The sequence below is a fragment of the Budorcas taxicolor genome, chromosome X, assembly GCF_023091745.1.
Source record: "Budorcas taxicolor isolate Tak-1 chromosome X, Takin1.1, whole genome shotgun sequence".
Taxonomy (NCBI): Eukaryota; Metazoa; Chordata; class Mammalia; order Artiodactyla; family Bovidae; genus Budorcas; species Budorcas taxicolor.
This window is the reverse complement of record NC_068935.1, coordinates 39,053,071-39,070,426: the sequence shown is the minus strand read 5'-3', so window position 1 is coordinate 39,070,426 and position 17,356 is coordinate 39,053,071. Positions and strand designations below refer to the sequence as shown.

The following is a 17,356-nucleotide window of genomic DNA, read 5'->3' as shown; positions in this document are numbered from 1 at the left end:
AGGCCTAGCTTTGAGAGTAAAAAGGTCATCCAAACCATTGTTACAGTCCCAATGCTTGTACTTGGGTTAATGTTAAGCCTAGAAAATTGGGATGGTTTTCATAACAGTAGCTCAGATGGCTATTTCTGCAGAAACAGTACCTTGCTTAGTATTTAATAACACAGGTTGCAAGGACAAACAGCTTGTGTTAATTTCTGGCTTTGCCACTTTCTAGCTACATGACCTTGAGCAAGTTATTTGACCTATTTGTATTTTGCCGGAGTCCAACTCCAGCAGCCAGGGGATCAGCTTGAAGGGATGAGCAGTGTCGGTGGGAAATGATGTAGGCTCTGACTCGAGGTACGGGACTACATATTTCTTTCAAGCATCAGGTTCTCTTTTATATTTTTTCAAAAGCATTAGGTCAGAGGTTTGACATTTTCGGTTCCCCCTCACCCAGATAATTATCTCCTTGTTGCCCTTCAAACAGAGTTCCTGCTTCAGCAATTCTCTCAGAATCGTGTTTACTTGTGATTACATTGTAACTCATGCTGATGCCTGGGCTGCATACCACATTCCTCAGTTTATTTCTTATCTTTCTAAATCCTGCTTGCCCCTAGTATCCTAAGCTCACTATCTCCTAAAAAGGCTTCTAACTATTCTTAATTATTCCTAAATCCTAAACTCAGCAAACTTCCTCTGCCATAAACATTTCCCTCACAAACAGGTCTCAAATAACAATCCTTCCCATGGCCTCAAGCTGCAGCCTACGTGTTCATCCTGGGACATTCTTTGTAAAAATTCTTGAACAAATGTCAATGGTTACTTTATAGATTATTTTCTGGGCATAACTGGAGAAGGCTTTGTGCTTTCTCATGCTTCTCTCAAGAACAATAAGCACCTTAACATTCTTTCCAGCCAACTCAACGGAAGATAGGAAGAACAGTCAGAATCACAAGAGCTAACTCCTTCATCCTGGGTCCATGCCTGCGGAATGAGGAGAGGGGGCTGGGGCCGTGCCTCCATTTTGTCAGTAATGCCTAACATGGCTCCCGACATCTCCCTCTTTCTTATTTTTTAGAGCATAAGTATGAAACTCAATAGATAAAGCAGAAACAGTTCGGTTGAGTATTCTGAAAAGGTACAGGGCTATTACACAAATTAGAACCAACAGGCATAAGCACATGGCCTCATTAATCATCATTGTAAAAAAGGATCCATGGGAAAGATATCCCTCCAGATTATCAAAAGGGGAATTAGAAAGTCATTGAGAGGAAAAGTCAAACTCTGCCTGCTTCATACTCTGAATATCCTGATATAACTTAAAAATATTAATACTAAAATCTGAATGATTCCAGACGCCTAAAATATGATTCCTAATGTGTTCCCAAGAATGTATGGAATCATTCACTTGTAGAGGGGTAACGCATATCCATTTTTTAAATTCAGCATGGCACCTTAAAGACAACTTAATTTTTAAATTTGTAATATCTTGCCCTGTAAGCAGGACTGCTCCTTCTAAGGCATTGACCTTATTTTCTATTTTCCTATCCATAATTTCCTGTGTAGTAAAACTACAGAGACATTTTTGGACAGCTGAATGAAAAACAGTGCAGTTCAGTTCAGTCGCTCAGTCGTGTCTGACTCTTTGCGACCCCGTGAATTGCAGCATGCCAGGCCTCCCTGTCCATCACCATCTCCCGGAGTTCACTCAGACTCACGTCCATCGAGTTCATGATGCCATTTAGCCATCTCATCCTGGGTCATCCCCTTCTCCGCCTGCCCCCAATCCCTCCCAGCATCAGAGTCTTTTCCAATGAGTCAACTCTTCGCATGAGGTGTCCAAAGTATTGGAGCTTCAGCTTTAGCATCATTCCTTCCAAAGAAATCCCAGGGTTGATCTCCTTCAGAATGGACTGGTTGGATCTCCTTGCAGTCCAAGGGACCCTCAAGAGTCTTCTCCAACACCACATTTCAAATGCATCAATTCTTCAGCACTCAGCCTTCTTCACAGTCCAACTCTCACATCCACACATGACCAGTGGAAAAACCATAGCCTTGACTAGGCGGACCTTACTCGGCAAAGTAACGTCTCTGCTTTTGAATATACTATCTAGGTTGGTCATAACTTTTCTTCCACGGAGTAAGCGTCTTTTAATTTCATGGCTGCAATCACCATCTGCAGTGATTTTGGAGCCCAGGAAAATAAAGTCTGACACTGTTCCCACTGTTTCCCCATCTATTTCCCATGAAGTGATGGGACCAGATGCCACGATCTTCGTTTTCTGAATATTGAGCTTTAAGCCAACTTTTTCACTCTCCTCTTTCACTTTCATCAAGAGGCTTTTTAGTTCCTCTTCACTTTCTGCCATAAGGGTGGTGTCATCTGCATATCTGAGGTTATTAATATTTCTTCCGGCAATCTTGATTCCGGCTTGTGTTTCTTCCAGTCCAGCGTTTCTCATGATGTACTCTGCATAGAAGTTAAATAAGCAGGGTGACAATATACAGCCTTGACATACTCCTTTTCCTATTTGGAACCAGTCTGTTGTTCCATGTCCATTTCTAACTGTTGCTTCCTGACCTGCATACAGATTTCTCAAGAGGCAGGTCAGGTGGTCTGGTATTCCCATCTCTTTCAGAATTTTCCACAGTTTATTGTGATCCACACAGTCAAAGGCTTTGGCATAGTCAATAAAGCAGAAATAGATGTTTTTCTAGAACTCTCTTGCTTTTTCCATGATCCAGCGGATGTTGGCAATTTGATCTCTGGTTCCTCTGCCTTTTCTAAAACCAGCATGAACACCAGGGAGTTCATGGTTCACGTATTGCTCAAGCCTGGCTTTGAGAATTTTGAGCATTACTTTACTAGCGTGTGAGATGAGTGCAATTGTGTGGTAGTTTGAGCATTCTTTGGCAGTGCCTTTCTTTGGAATTGGAATGAAAACTGACCTTTTCCAGTCCTGTGGTGACTGCTGAGTTTTCCAAATTTGCTGGCATATTGAGTGCAGCACTTTCACAGCATCATCTTTCAGGATTTGAAACAGCTCAACTGGAATTCCATCACCTCCACGAGCTTTGTTCGTAGTGATGCTTTCTAAGGCCCACTTGACTTCACATTCCAAGATGTCTGGCTCTAGATTAGTGATCACATCATCATGATTATCTGGGTCATGAAGATCTTTTTTGTATAGTTCTTCTGTGTATTCTTGCCACCTCTTCTTAATATCTTCTGCTTCTGTTAGTTCCAGACCATTTCTGTCCTTTATCGAGCCCATCTTTGCATGAAATATTTCCTTGGTATCTCTAATTTTCTTGAAGGGATCTCTAGTCTTTCCCATTCTGTTGTTTTCCTCTATTTCTTTGCAGTGATTGCTGAGGAAGGCTTTCTTATCTCTTCTTGCTATTCTTTGGAACTCTGCATTCAAATGCTTATATCTTTCCTTTTCTCCTTTGCTTTTCACCTCTCTTCTTTTCACAGCTATTTGTAAGGCCTCCCCAGACAGCCATTTTGCTTTTTTGCATTTCTTTTCCACGGGGATGGTCTTGATCCCTGTCTCCTGTACAATGTCACGAACCTCATTCCATAGTTCATCAGGCACTCTATCCATCAGATCTAGGCCCTTAAATCTATTTCTCACTTCCACTGTATAATCATAAGGGATTTGATTTAGGTCATACCTGAATGGTCTAGTGGTTTTCCCTACTTTCTTCAATTTAAGTCTGAATTTGGCAATAAGGAGTTCATGATCTGAGCCACAGTCAGCTCCTGGTCTTGTTTTTGTTGACTGTATAGAGCTTCTCCATCTTTGGCTGCAAAGAATATAATCAATCTGATTTCGGTGTTGACCATCTGGTGATGTCCATGTGTAGTGTCTTCTCTTGTGTTGTTGGAAGAGGGTGTTTGCTATGACAAGTGCATTTTCTTGGCAAAACTCTATTAGTCTTTGCCCTGCTTCATTCCGCATTCCAAGGCCAAATTTGCCTGTTACTCCAGGTGTTTCTTGACTTCCTACTTTTGCATTCCAGTCCCCTATAATGAAAAGGACATCTTTTTTGGTTGTTACTTCTAAAAGATCTTGTAAGTCTTCATAAAACTATTCAACTTCAGTTTCTTCAGCGTTACTGGTTCGGGCATAGACTTGGATAACTGTGATATTGAATGGTTTGCCTTGGAGATGAACAGAGATCGTTCTGTCGTTATTGAGATTGCATCCAAGTACTGCATTTCAGACTCTTTTGTTGACCATGATAGCTACTCCATTTCTTCTGGGGGATTCCTGCCCGCAGTAGTAGATATAATGGTCATCTGAGTTAAATTCACCCATTCCAGTCCATTTTAGTTCACTGATTCCTAGAATGTCAACGTTCACCCTTGCCATCTCTTGTTTGACCACTTCCGATTTGCCTTGATTCATGGACCTGACATTCCAGGTTCCTATGCAATATTGCTCTTTACAGCATCGGACCTTGCTTCTATCACCAGTCACATCCACAACTGGGTATTGTTTTTGCTTTGGCTCCATCTCTTCATTCTTTCTGGAGTTATTTCTCCACTGATCTCTAGTAGCATATTGGGCACCTAATGACCTGGGGAATTCCTCTTTCGGTATCCTATCATTTTGCCTTTTCATACTGTTCATGGGGTTCTCAAGGCAAGAATACTGAAGTGGCTTGCCATTCCCTTCTCCAGTGGACCACATTCTGTCAGAAAAACAGTGCAGTATGTACTTTTTTTTGACAAGGCACGGGAGCCACATTAGGCACTACTGGCAGTATCTCAGTTTTCTCATCTATAAAATGGAAGTGATTATACTATGTACCTCATAGGATTGCTGTGAAGGTTAAATAATATACTTAGCGCAATGCTTGGTATGTAGTAAGCACTCAATGAAGGTTTAACTAGTGTCATTATTATTGCTATTAGTCATTTTACATGTTATTTAAGATAAAGGAAATACTAACATACTTCCTTCAGATGGCTACTAAGCTGCCATTTACATTGACAGTACTTGGCTGCTATGGAGCCAATGTTGGCTCTACTGAGTGTTCCTCACATCCACCCCAACTAGACATTTGTAACCTCAAGAGTGATTTTAATTTCTACTTCAAGATCCTTTGCCCTCCTCTTGTTTTCTTAAGGACTATGAAAAAATGGCTTCTTAGGGTCCCCTTCAACCTTGTGATTCATTGATCATTTCGCTATGCTCCAAGGAAATTTTTGGAAAACTGTCTTAGAAATACTGATATTTAGTTCAGTACTGCCCCTCTCTTAAATGTATATGGGGCAATAGTGCTAAACTGAGACACACTTTGTAAAGCTATGTATAAAATCAGTTCAGTTATATGTGATTTTTTTCCTCTTTTCTGTATTATTTTAGGAAAATGGTTTAATCATTGAGATTAGAATGTGGGCCCTGGATATAGACTTCCTCAGTTCAGTTCAGTTCAGTCACTCAGTCATGTCTGACTCTTTGCAATCCCATGAATCGCAGCACGCCAGGCCTCCCTGTCCATCACCAACTCCCGGAGTTCACTCAGACTCACGTCCATCGAGTCCGTGATGCCATCCAGCCATCTCATCCTCTGTCGTCCCCTTCTCCTCCTGCCCCCAATCCCTCCCAGCATCAGAGTCTTTTCCACTGAGTCAACTCTTCGCATGAGGTGGCCAAAGTACTGGAGTTTCAGCTTCAGCATCATTCCCTCCAAAGAAATCCCAGGGTTGATCTCCTTCAGAATGGACTGGTTGGATCTCCTTGCAGTCCAAGGGACTCTCAAGAGTCTTCTCCAACACCACAGTTCAAAAGCATCAATTCTTCAGTGCTCAGCTTTCTTCACAGTCCAACTCTCACATCCATACATGACCACTGGAAAAACCATAGCCTTGACTAGATGGACCTTTGTGGGCAAAGTAATGTCTCTGCTTTTCAATATGCTATCTAGGTTGGTCATAACTCTTCTTCCAAGGAGTAAGCGTTTTTTATTTTCCTGGCTGCAATCAACATCTGCAGTGATTTTGGAGCCCCAAAAAATAAAGTCTGACACTGTTTCCACTGTTTCCCCATCTATTTCCCATAAAGTGATGGGACCAGATGCCATGATCTTTGTTTCCTGAATGTTGAGCTTTAAGCCTAGGTTCACATAAATCCCTGCTTTGCCATTAAGTAACTGTGCAACCTTCGACAATTTACCTAACCTCTCTCTGAGTCAGTTTCTCCATTTGTCAAACAGAATAATAATAGCATCTATGACTCAGCATTGTCATGAGGATTACTGAGTTAATACATGTAATGTAAAGTCTTAGAATGATGCCTGACTCACAGTAATTCCTCAAATGAAGTCAGCTATGATTATTATTATTATTTCAAGTTCACATCTGATAGATGATTCACAAAAAAAGTTGAATTATGACTTATTTCTGTTCTTAACAACAACAAAATATAATGAATGCAGGGGCACATTTGTCCCTGGAGAAGCACTGGACAGTGGCAGGTAAAGAGAGCAGTATGTGTCTGACAGTGCTGATGACTGCTCCCTGTCATCCAGAGAAGTAGAAGGTGGGCACTACACTCCAATGCTGCCTACCCATCTTCTTGCTAGAGTCTGGGAATAGGGGGCCTGCCATATTTTTATATAATATTTTAACTGAATGGAATAAAACATCCCCCTACTCCTCTTCCTACTGCCCCAAATGCCTTACATTGGAAAAGGCAGCAAATGAGCCATACAGAACTGTCTCATCTGGCCTATCTCTGACAATAGAAAAGGCTTTGTCAATGATGAAAAACAAATGATACATAAGCTTTCTTGACGTCCCCCAGAGAGTTCAAATCCACACTGTCATGGATGCTGAGTCTCTTGGACACATATCTATCATCAGGGCAATGTCTAGCTTAATATATTCATTGGATGGGGAACAGAGACAGGCTATCTCTGGGGTTTGTTATGGAGCTCCCTTTCATCTAACATGGTGTTTTTTGTACAATTGCTGTTCAATAAAGTTAATCCACAATGATGGCAGATTAGAAGGTCCCCTCTGGCCAGCTCCTGTCTTTCCTGCAAGAGTATTTGCTTTTCCAAGCTGGTCAAATAAGATTAATGTTACTTTTCACATGAAGGGAGCCACCAAAAAGAGTCAAGCTGCCTTTTTAAGGAACATTGTTCTGCCTGTCATCCCAGATGAATCCAAGAATGGACCAGTTAAAGAGTACTCGCTGAATACTGTGTGTTGCTTCCTTTATTTTCCCCTAAATTAAAATATCCTTAGCAAGCAAATGGAGCCTGTGAAGTCCCAAAGAAGAAGTGTCCCTCATTATGGTGGCTCCACTGTATTGACTATGCCTCCTCTGTAATGAGAGATGTTGGAAAATATGGACTCATGGACCTTATTCCCAGAGCAAGACCCAGCCCATCTATGAAAACTGTCATTCTTAAGGAAGAAGTTCTCACTGGACATAGCAGACAAACTCTGATGAGAACAGAAAGAAAGAATGAAGATGTGTGACACATGATAGATCACTGTGCTCCAAGCTCCTCAAGGAGGCCCAGACTTGGGTTTCTATTATTTTAATATTTTCCACAAATAGAATGTGCCTTCAGTGGCAGATAAGGTTGAGATTCTGAGAAAGAAGAGCACTGTTCATCATCATGGTGGACACTTCACCAAGAGTCAATAATATATAAGCCAATGTACCAAACAGAACCAATGTCTCTCAGAAACAATCTTGAATCCTACCAAGTGATGGTACTCTCAAGACTTCCCAAGGAAACTATTATGAGGAATCCAGTAGAGTGTGATGGTTTATTTATTCATTTATACAAGAAATATTTATTGAGGCCTGCTGTATGTGAGAAGCCCTCACTTCAGTTCAGTTCAGTCACTCAGTCATGTCCGACTCTGTGACCCCACGGACTGCAGCATGCCAGGCCTCCTTGTGCATCACCAACTCCCAGAGTTTACTCAAACTCATGTCCATTGAGTCAGTGATACCATCCAACCACCTCATTCTCTGTCGTCCCCTTCTCCTGCCTTCAATCTTTCCCAGCATCCGGGTCTTTTAAAATGAGTCAGTTCTTCGCATCAGGTGGCCAAAGTATCGGAGTTTCAGCTTCAGCATCAGTCCTTCCAATGAATATTGAGGACTGATTTCCTTTAGGATGGACTGGTTGGATCTCCTTGCAGTCCAAGGGACTCTCAAGAATCTTCTCCAGCACCACAGTTCAAAAGCACCAATTCTTCGATCATTGCCTTTGAGCTCAGAATCCAGTGGCAGAGGCAGCAAAGTCTGTATCACTGCACTACAATGATGCACGTGTCATAGTAGATAGATATGGAAAAGTTTTGTTTCATCCAGGGTGGAATGGAGGAGGTGTTAGGTGGGTAGTGGTGATCAGGGAAGTTTCATAGAAGGGACAACATTTGACCTCAGTGTTCAGGGATATATAGTTAAATGTCAGGTGAAAAAGACAAGAAACTAACAACAGTCCAGGCAGAGGAAATGGGACACCAATGACTGCAAGGTATGCAAGATTATACAGTATGGGAACAATTGTTAAATCCTGAATTGATTTCCATCACCCCATTCCATGAAACATTTGAGGCAGCTTATAAAAAAGATTACAGTTAAAGAGAAAAATTACAAATAAAATAAACCATCATCTGGGAAAATATAAATGAGAATAGAAGGTGAAGGCCATGTAGGGAGAACTTAATTAGAATTCAGATGTATAGGTCATAGAATCCCACTCAGTTTCTAAAGGGGAGCTGCACTTGTGACCAGGTAGCCAAAACAAAGGCAATGGCATCCCACTCCAGAATGCTTGCCTGGAAAATCCCATGGACGGAGGAGCCTGGTGGGCTGCAGTCCGTGGGGTCGCTAGGAGTCGGACACAACTGAACAACTTCCCTTTCACTTTTCACTTTCATGCATTGGAGAAGGAAATGGCAACCCACTCCAGTGTTCTTGCCTGGAGAATCCCAGGGACGGGGGGGCCTGGTGGGCTGCCATCTATGGGGTCGCACAGAGTCAGACACGACTGAAGCGACTTAGCAGAAGCAGCAGCAGCAGCCAAAACAGAAGGGAAACCTGATCAGTTATATAATTTGCATTTTCCCTGTAGAAAAAAATATATCAATCCTCAGGAGAAGTCATGGCACTTAACACATGTGTATCTGTGTTTGACACTATAGTTCTGAAAGGATTTTTTCATAGAAATCTTCATATATAGTGGTGCACACTAAGACAGTTGAGCCATCTCCAAAGCCCAAACACTGGGATGTAACCCAGGACCAGTTGATTCTGCATTCCTTAGTCTGATGCAAAGTGTAGAAGCTAAGAATATAGTGTATTTTTTATGAAGCTGTATTTGCTCAATTGAAAGGACTGTTTTTTATTCAGAGATTATAGATTTCCTATATTTTTGGTTTTAAATGTTCTGTCTTTTATGAATTGCAAAATGGTACATGGTTAGTTTTTGTTATTTTTTTCCATGTCTTTTCTCGGCAAATTAAGAGGTTGGCAACCTTAAATATATAGATGTATATGCTTTTATTTTATTCATCTCTAAAATCCAGAAATCTAGGAACCAAAGATGAGGTGTGAAATGTCCTCCCTAATGCCTTCCCAAAGGTGTTCACAGCATCCCTGAATCTGCCAAATGTTCTAACAAGAACACAAAGAACAAAATAGGAAGGAATAGGGGGAAGGTGGGCTATAAAGATAGATAATTGCAAAAACTTATACTAAAGAAATAAAGCTTCATTGGCTGAAATTTGGGATCAAAGTTGATATTTATTAAGGACAGTCTTTATGAGCTGAAATTATACCACATAACCCACCCAAGCCCAGCTTACTGCCTCATTTGTCATTGTAGGCCCTGCCTCAGCTTTCCAACTAGCCTGAAGCAGGGGTTTTGGTGATCTTCTGGAGAAGCAGGACAGATTTTTGGTAGAATTTGAGAGTCCCTGTGCAAAAACTTAGAAATGTCCAAGATGGCTTGTTGTAAGGTCAAGATCTTCTCACAACTTAGCCAAGCTGTCCTTAGAAATCTGTGTTCCCTCTTCAGGTTGTCTGCCTGTAAAATTTTTCCAAGGATCTGTGTAGAGAGGAGGAAGTCAGGACTGTAGTGAGTTAAAATTTCTCAGTACCCAAGTGTAATTCTTTATTTTCTAATGAATTTTGTAGGAAGTCTAAAGAGATAGCAATAATGTACCATAAATGTATAGCTGAATTGGAATCATAATTTTCTATAAAATAGCTTAATTATGCATATATAATTAGATCCTATTCGGAACACTTATTTTAGACTAATCCATAGTTGCATTTCAGTGGTTTTATTGTGCATACAGACCTACCTCCTTGTGATCAAGGGTCTCTGGAATACCTAAAAGATTAGAAATGCCTTTAATGGATCTAGGGGGACTTGAATGGGGAGAAGTCACCTTTCTGAGGGCAGAGAGGGGCCTCCAGCCAGCCAGAACCAGGGTCCAGTTCTGAAAAAGCAAGCAGGGTAGTAAATATCTCAGCTCCTATATCTGCCTATCTCTAGTTCATACATTGCCACAATTCCAACTTCACCTGTAAGTCAAAGTTGAGACTTTGGATTTATTTATTTTTTTATTGGTTCCTTCAGTATTCTTCTCTTAAGATAATCTCAACTTCCCTAACCACAGAGTTGTGTTTTCTGGCCTTAATTAGCTTTGTTGCTGTAAGATAGCCCCCTCCAGTCCATCTCAAATCTCTCTGGTTATAGAGCATACAGGATGGTGCTTGGAGAAAGAATGGGCCAGACCCAGGGCTGAACCCTGCCCTTGAGCCCTCTAAGGATGCCACCTTGGGCCAGTCACCTCTCTCTGGCCTCCAGTTTATCCCTCTAAATTGTGGGGATTAAATGAGATAATTCTGTTTCAGAAACCATCCAGCATTGTGTTTGAAATACAACTCTCAAAAATGCTACTTTCTTTCACCGAATCATTACTGTAGTGAAAGTCAGTTGAGACTTTGGATGTAGAACAAAGGCCTCTAAATCATCTAACACTGTGACAATACATATATTGAATATGTCAACAGGAAATTTTGGCTGTGGAGATAAGCAACTTTAAGAAAGCCTTTTGCACAGGAATATTTGAAGGACTCTACAAGTTGGATAGGTAGAAAACAGAGTTTATTCTGACAAAAAGTATTGTTTTCTTCTTGCGGAACCATGGACTTTGTGAAAAGCAGAGTAGACTAATGTTTGTCCAACTCTTTATGACCCCATGGATGGTAACCTGCCAGGCTCCTCTGTCCATGGAATTTTCCAGATGAGAATACTGTGTGTTGCCATTTCTTCCTCCAGGGGATATTCCTGACCCAGGGATCAAAGTCACGTCTCCAGTGTGTCCTGCATTGGCCAGTGGATTCTTTACAGCTGAGCCACCTGGGAAGCATGGCACCTTGGCAGGGACAGATAAAACACTAGGCTCAGGTGGATCCTTCCTTTCCATTTACACTAGGGCCCTCTCCACATGGTCTCTCCAGCATGGTAGTCAGACTTGTTACATTGTGACTGAAGCTCTCATAGCAAGTATTCCCAGAGACAAGTAAACATTTTCTGTCTCTTGAGGCCTTGCCCTGAAAACATGTACCATATCCCTTCTGCCATATTCTGTTGGTCAAAGCAGTTCTAGAACCCATCCAGATCCTCAAGGGGATGGGGCATAGCCCTTACCTCTTGACAGAAGGGGAATCAAAGAATTTTGTATCCACCTTCAATCCACCATGCTTGGAAAAAAGAATTATACAGAAACATTTTGTTATTCATCTACCATGTTTTTAAGCATACCTGTTTCACCTTATACCTGTAATTAAACTAATACATGAAAACAGTTGCCCATAGTACACTGAGAGGTGGTGTAGTGGTTAAGAGCATTAGAGTTAAACCGATCTGGATTTGAATCCTAGGTCTTGTCTTGGTTACTGGCTGTGTAACATTGGGCAAGTGACTAAACCCTCTGAGCCCCAGCTTATTTATCTAGGAAAGGAAAGGTAATAATAGTACCTAGCCCACAGGTCATTTAGAATGAGATTATATTAGCACAGTCCCTAGCACAATGGAAGCACCCAATAAGCAATGATAGTGCTGATAATAATAATTGATGATAAAGCATTGTAACTGTTTGCATGGCTTTTCCCAAACTGAACTATGAGGTTGATGATTTTGTCTTACTCATTCCTTCAACCTCAACACCTGCAGAGGGGCTGGCATCGAAATATTTAAGGACACACGAGTGGATAGACATGTGGAAGATTGGACGGCAGCAGAGAAATGACATATGCCTCCATTGCAGCTCCCTGGCTTGGATAGGCACAGAGAATAGGGGACAGTAATATTGCTGGATAACTACTCTAGGCTGAGTTAAGTGCAAGTTGCTAGGCAGCAGGAAAACTTAAGGCTACACTGAAACATTACTTAAAAATCATGTAATAGAGATGTAATAGAGCTGCAACTCAGAGGATCAAGCTGGCCCAACTACAAAACAACATTTGCAGCATTTCCATTAAGCTGAAGTTTGGAAAATACATGAATCAGAAGAGGGAATACAAACCACCATCTTATGACACTTCCACCAATGGCTATGTCAAGAATCAAGACGGCAGTAGGGAAAAGGTTTTAGAAGAAGATATGGTAAAAGCAAAACAGAACAGGGCATTTATTGTGAAACTACTTTGGGGGGATACCTTGGCCTATTCCACAACCCTTTTACAAAATAATTTCAAATCTTCAGAAGTTTGAATTCCTAATGTAAAGTGCTAATACTATCTACGTATTGGCTGTATTCCCTCAAGTCAGAATAGGATCTGGAAAAGGAAGAGAACTTTTCTGGTATTCTGTTCCCAATGTATTTTAAATTATTGGACTTCTTTGATTTTTTTCAGGTTCTGCAATACTTCTGTAAGACCCATGATTTCAAACAGTTATTTTTCTATGTTGGTATTAGAAATTCAAGTCTACTTTGGTCTTCATGGTTGAAGATAAACAAAAGAAATAATCAATGTGATAGGAGCCCTTGAAATGTCATGTGCAATGTACAACCTGCCCTCCAGCAAGCCCTGCTAGGCAGTGTAGCCTATGGAACTCTTGGCATATTGAATCCAAAGAAGAAAGGGAGTTTATCTACTCTGGCTTTAGCCATATGTCATGAATATACTTGCTTTTAAATGAATTTCATAAAATATTAATGTAATCATACTGAACAGCACAGTGGTGAGTACATCAGTCAAGAGTTATATTTATCCTGCGTATTTGTTTTTTGTTTGTCTCCATTTATTAGTAGACAGTACATGGAGACAGGCATTTCATTCTCAGCTGAAGTGGCAAAACTTGTTTAATGAACTGATGTTTCTGTAATCTGTGGTAAGGTGGAGTTGTGAGTGACAGAACTGTGTGAATAACAATGAGGAGGCAGGCAGAACAATAAAAGGAAGACAAACATTTCAGTAGGAGGGAGAAATAGATGGGATTGTTTAGTTGGCACACAATCTATTCTGATCTTCTCCTACTGAAAATTAACAGTTTGTAAGTGGGGGAAATAATGTTAACAATTTTTCCAAAATCTTATACACAAGAGATCAAATGTTCCAAAGACATAATAGCATTCTTAACCACAGTGCTTTTATTCTACAGCATAGGAACACAGAGTGTCAGGAGCCCTAAGTTCTCCAAGATGGGAAAAAAGTCTTGGACTCCCTGCCCCACTGTCTCGAGTCTGACAGATAGGAGGCTATCACAAGTGTTCGTGGGATGTGGAAGTGAGTGCCTGAACAAATGAATTTATTAGTGTGTGGACACATGTCTGGAATGGAAGAAAGGAAATTTACCTATCAGGACCACCATCTATCAGGCCAGAGCTTTTTATATTTGTTCTGTCCTTTCATTCCTTGAGCTAAATGTCATTATTTGTCCCTACTTTTACCAAAAAGGAGATGGAGGCACACAGATATTAAGAAATATCCCCCATGGTCATACAACTAGCATATGGAGGAAAGTAGAGATGAGAATCACAGGGAGGAAAGAAAAGCATGCATGTGTGTGAGTGCATGTGTGTGAGCACACATATTCAGGTACAAGTGGATACTTGTGTGTTGGGTGAGATAACATATGAGGGTTAAAAGTCAATTTGTTTTCAGAAAAATAAAATTTCCTCTTAGAAGAAAATGTTTTCTTCCCAGACATGTTCAGGTCTTGGCATCTCTGCATGACAGGCACATGGGAGGATGGGGAATGTCCTAGCTCTCTTAGGCTGGCTTGCAGTGGGTATTGCTTGTGTGCCACCCACCTGCTTATCTGCCCAGTCATAAGACTCCCTCCTTCTGGGCTTAACTGTACCTGGAGTTTTGCTTCTGTATGAACCACAGATTCTTCCCACTGTTTAGATACACTTTTTCAACATCTTAAAGAGCCAACCAGGGAGGCTCAGAGCCACCTTAAGGAGACAGTAAGGCACTGTCCCTTGGGCCTGAGTGGTAAGCAGGGTCAAGTTTTGAGGACTAGGACCTACCACTGCTACCATGAGTACCCCTAAATTATCAGAACTCCTTATGCAACACTCTCTTCGTTTGCAGTACACTGTGCCTTTCCTAACAGAGGACAGGAATGAGAGGTGAGGAAATGAAGTACAATGCACTCCCTCCTCTCAAAAACGTGCATCTTGTTATAGAGACAAATTTTAAACAATGAAATAAGTACTGCCTTTAGACCCAGGCAAGTGGGACCCCTGCCAAGGGCCCTCACATCAGGGGACCTCGTGCTTTGGAATGACTATCTCAGTATTTTGTAAGTCCCTTTCCAGAGCCAAGGACTGGCCAGGTAGGTGGTACCATCAGGATAGATGCCCCAGTCCAGAGCAGGTCCTATGTGGGTCTTGATGGCAAGAAGCACCTTTCTCAAAATTTTCTAGGTTCTTCTCCAGATTCTGGCATTGACCAAGGCTTGCAGTATCATCTAAGCAAGGGGCCCCAATCTCAAATTGAACCTGTGTGGACCTCAGTCCCCATTTTTCCCCTTTGCACTCTGCAATCCTTTATCCCACATGTGGATTGAACTAGATACCCCAAGGAGCTTCTGAACTCATGCCTGTAGAGTCAGTCCTCCCAGGGTCTTGGTTCCAGGAGAGTATCCTGGCAAGTAAATCACTCCAGCTGGCTGGTATGGTATTTCTTTCATGGTATCACATGGGCTACCAGAATAGCATTGGTGCTGATTTGGGGTGAGTCAAATTGTGTATCTAGACAAGCCCCATAAACATATTTGTTTGGAGGCTCCCACACACCCTAGAAGCAAACCTGAAAGAAATATTAATAAAAGATGATGCAAAATAAAATTCAGTGGCAACAGGTATAGAACAGTTTTTGACACAGAAATAAAAATGAACTAGAATTACCTGGAAAGTGTTCTTCAGAGGGCGTGGGACTTTGAGCTAGGCCTTGAACCATGGGGGAGAATTTGGGGAGGCTTAAATGATTCCAGGCAGGCAGGGAGAACAACAGGAACAAAGGCACAGAAAATAGTTATTTATTGAGCATTTTTGTGCTATGCATTATGTTAGGCACATTTCATTCATCATCTTGTTTATTCCTCACAAATTCCTATAAAAGTAGGTGGAATTAACCCCATTTTGCAAATGATGGAATGGAGGTACAAAAGATTCATCTCCCAATCAAATAGTAGAACTAGGACCCAGGTCTGCCTAAACCCCAAAACTGTACGCTTTTAACACCATGCTATAGTACAAAAAGACAGGAAGTGTTACAAGGGACAATGTGAAGTCTGGTCTGAATGCAGCACAGAGTGTGTGTTGGGAACTAGTGGAAGGTAAGATCAATGGACAAGGCACAGCATATTATTCAATACAAAAGGCCTTGGATGTCAAAATGAGATATAGAGACAAATAATCACTGGCCAAACAGAAACAGCCCTAAAGAAAATGCACAATTATAATATTTAAGGTCCTGTAATGCTAATAATGTGTTTTCTTAAATATTTTGCCTCTGTCTTAGAAAGACCTTTGGTTTGAAGCTTATAAGGTAACAGTCTACCTCTACTTGATCTTGCCTGGTATAACTGATTATTCTCTATTTCCTCTCCTTTTTTTTAGATTTTGATCCTGCTCTTGGAATGATGACTGGAATTCCACCAATAACTCCAATGATGCCTGGCCTAGGAATAGTACCTCCTCCAATTCCACCAGATATGCCAGTAGTAAAAGAGATCATTCACTGTAAAAGCTGCACACTCTTCCCTCCAAATCCAAGTAATACTCTGCTTTTTCTCCACACAAGTCAAAATGTTTTGGTGTATCAATCCTTTAGTTATTCATTTTGGTATTAAGAGTCCTGACAAGGCAATTAGTGCCTATGAAGTGGTAGCTTCTGGGAGGGAACCTAGCTTTGGAATTGAATTCAAAATTTAACACTCTTAACACAGCTTAAAGTGAACTGGCATTCTAGTTCCTTTTTAGGATTGAATGTTGTTGAAAAGGGGCTCAGGTTATTTGAGTGGGGAAAACATGAATAGAGAAGCCTCCCTTAGTTCTCTGCTGAGAGTATGGCAAAAGTACCATTTTTGTTAACAGCCCCAAGATTTTTAAAGGTGAATGGAAAGAGCAGGGGCAATGGGAAGAGTAGGAATCTGGTATGACTGACTTATCTTCTCCAGAGCCCACCAACCATGTCTGATAAGCCTTGATCATAAACCCCAGTAGTTATTCCTGCCTGTCTCTTACACCAGTGGCCTCTCAGCAATAAGATCAGGTGATTTGGGGGCTCTCACAGTCTCCTGATGCACCAGTATGATCTGCTTCTCTTTTGTTTCTTCATTAGAGAGTATCTTTACCATTGATTCCTTCCCCTTTCTCTCATCTAACATTTCCTCCAGGTCCTTGTCACATATACAGAACCCTAAAAGTCTCAGAGTTCCCATTGCCCACAGATTCAAAGTCCAAATTCTGGACTTCAAAAGCCTTTCACTGGTCTGCTTTGCCAACTTAAAGAAAGACCCGCAACATAAGAGTTGTGAGTTTAAATTTTATTCAGGGTCTTGGTGAGGACTACAGCCTAGCAGACAGCAAATCAGTTTGCTCTGAGTAAAACTACTCCAAACAGGCAGAAGAGAGCTCAGCTTATCTATGATTTTTGGCTATGAAATATATACAGTTGAGCATATATCTGCATAAATGATCACTGCTAATCACCAAGAACAGATATCTCAAGTGAATGACGTTAGTGCTTTGCTGTGGATGGGAGGCTTCAAGAATGTAGGGTCATTAAAATTCTTCTTGAAATATATACTGAACTAGCCTTAGGGCCTGCTTGTCCAAATCACAGAATGCCTCATCCTG

General features: G+C 41.2%; 1 protein-coding gene across 1 annotated transcript in view; it reads left to right on the top strand.

The window, feature by feature from the left end:
• The window catches only part of ENOX2 (ecto-NOX disulfide-thiol exchanger 2), a 282,851-nt gene that overhangs the window by 203,562 nt on the left and 61,933 nt on the right, over positions 1-17,356 (top strand). The window contains exon 5 of the mRNA XM_052663092.1: positions 16,115-16,270. Within this exon, the coding sequence (XP_052519052.1) occupies positions 16,115-16,270 (156 nt within the window). The remainder of the gene's footprint in view (positions 1-16,114; positions 16,271-17,356) is intronic.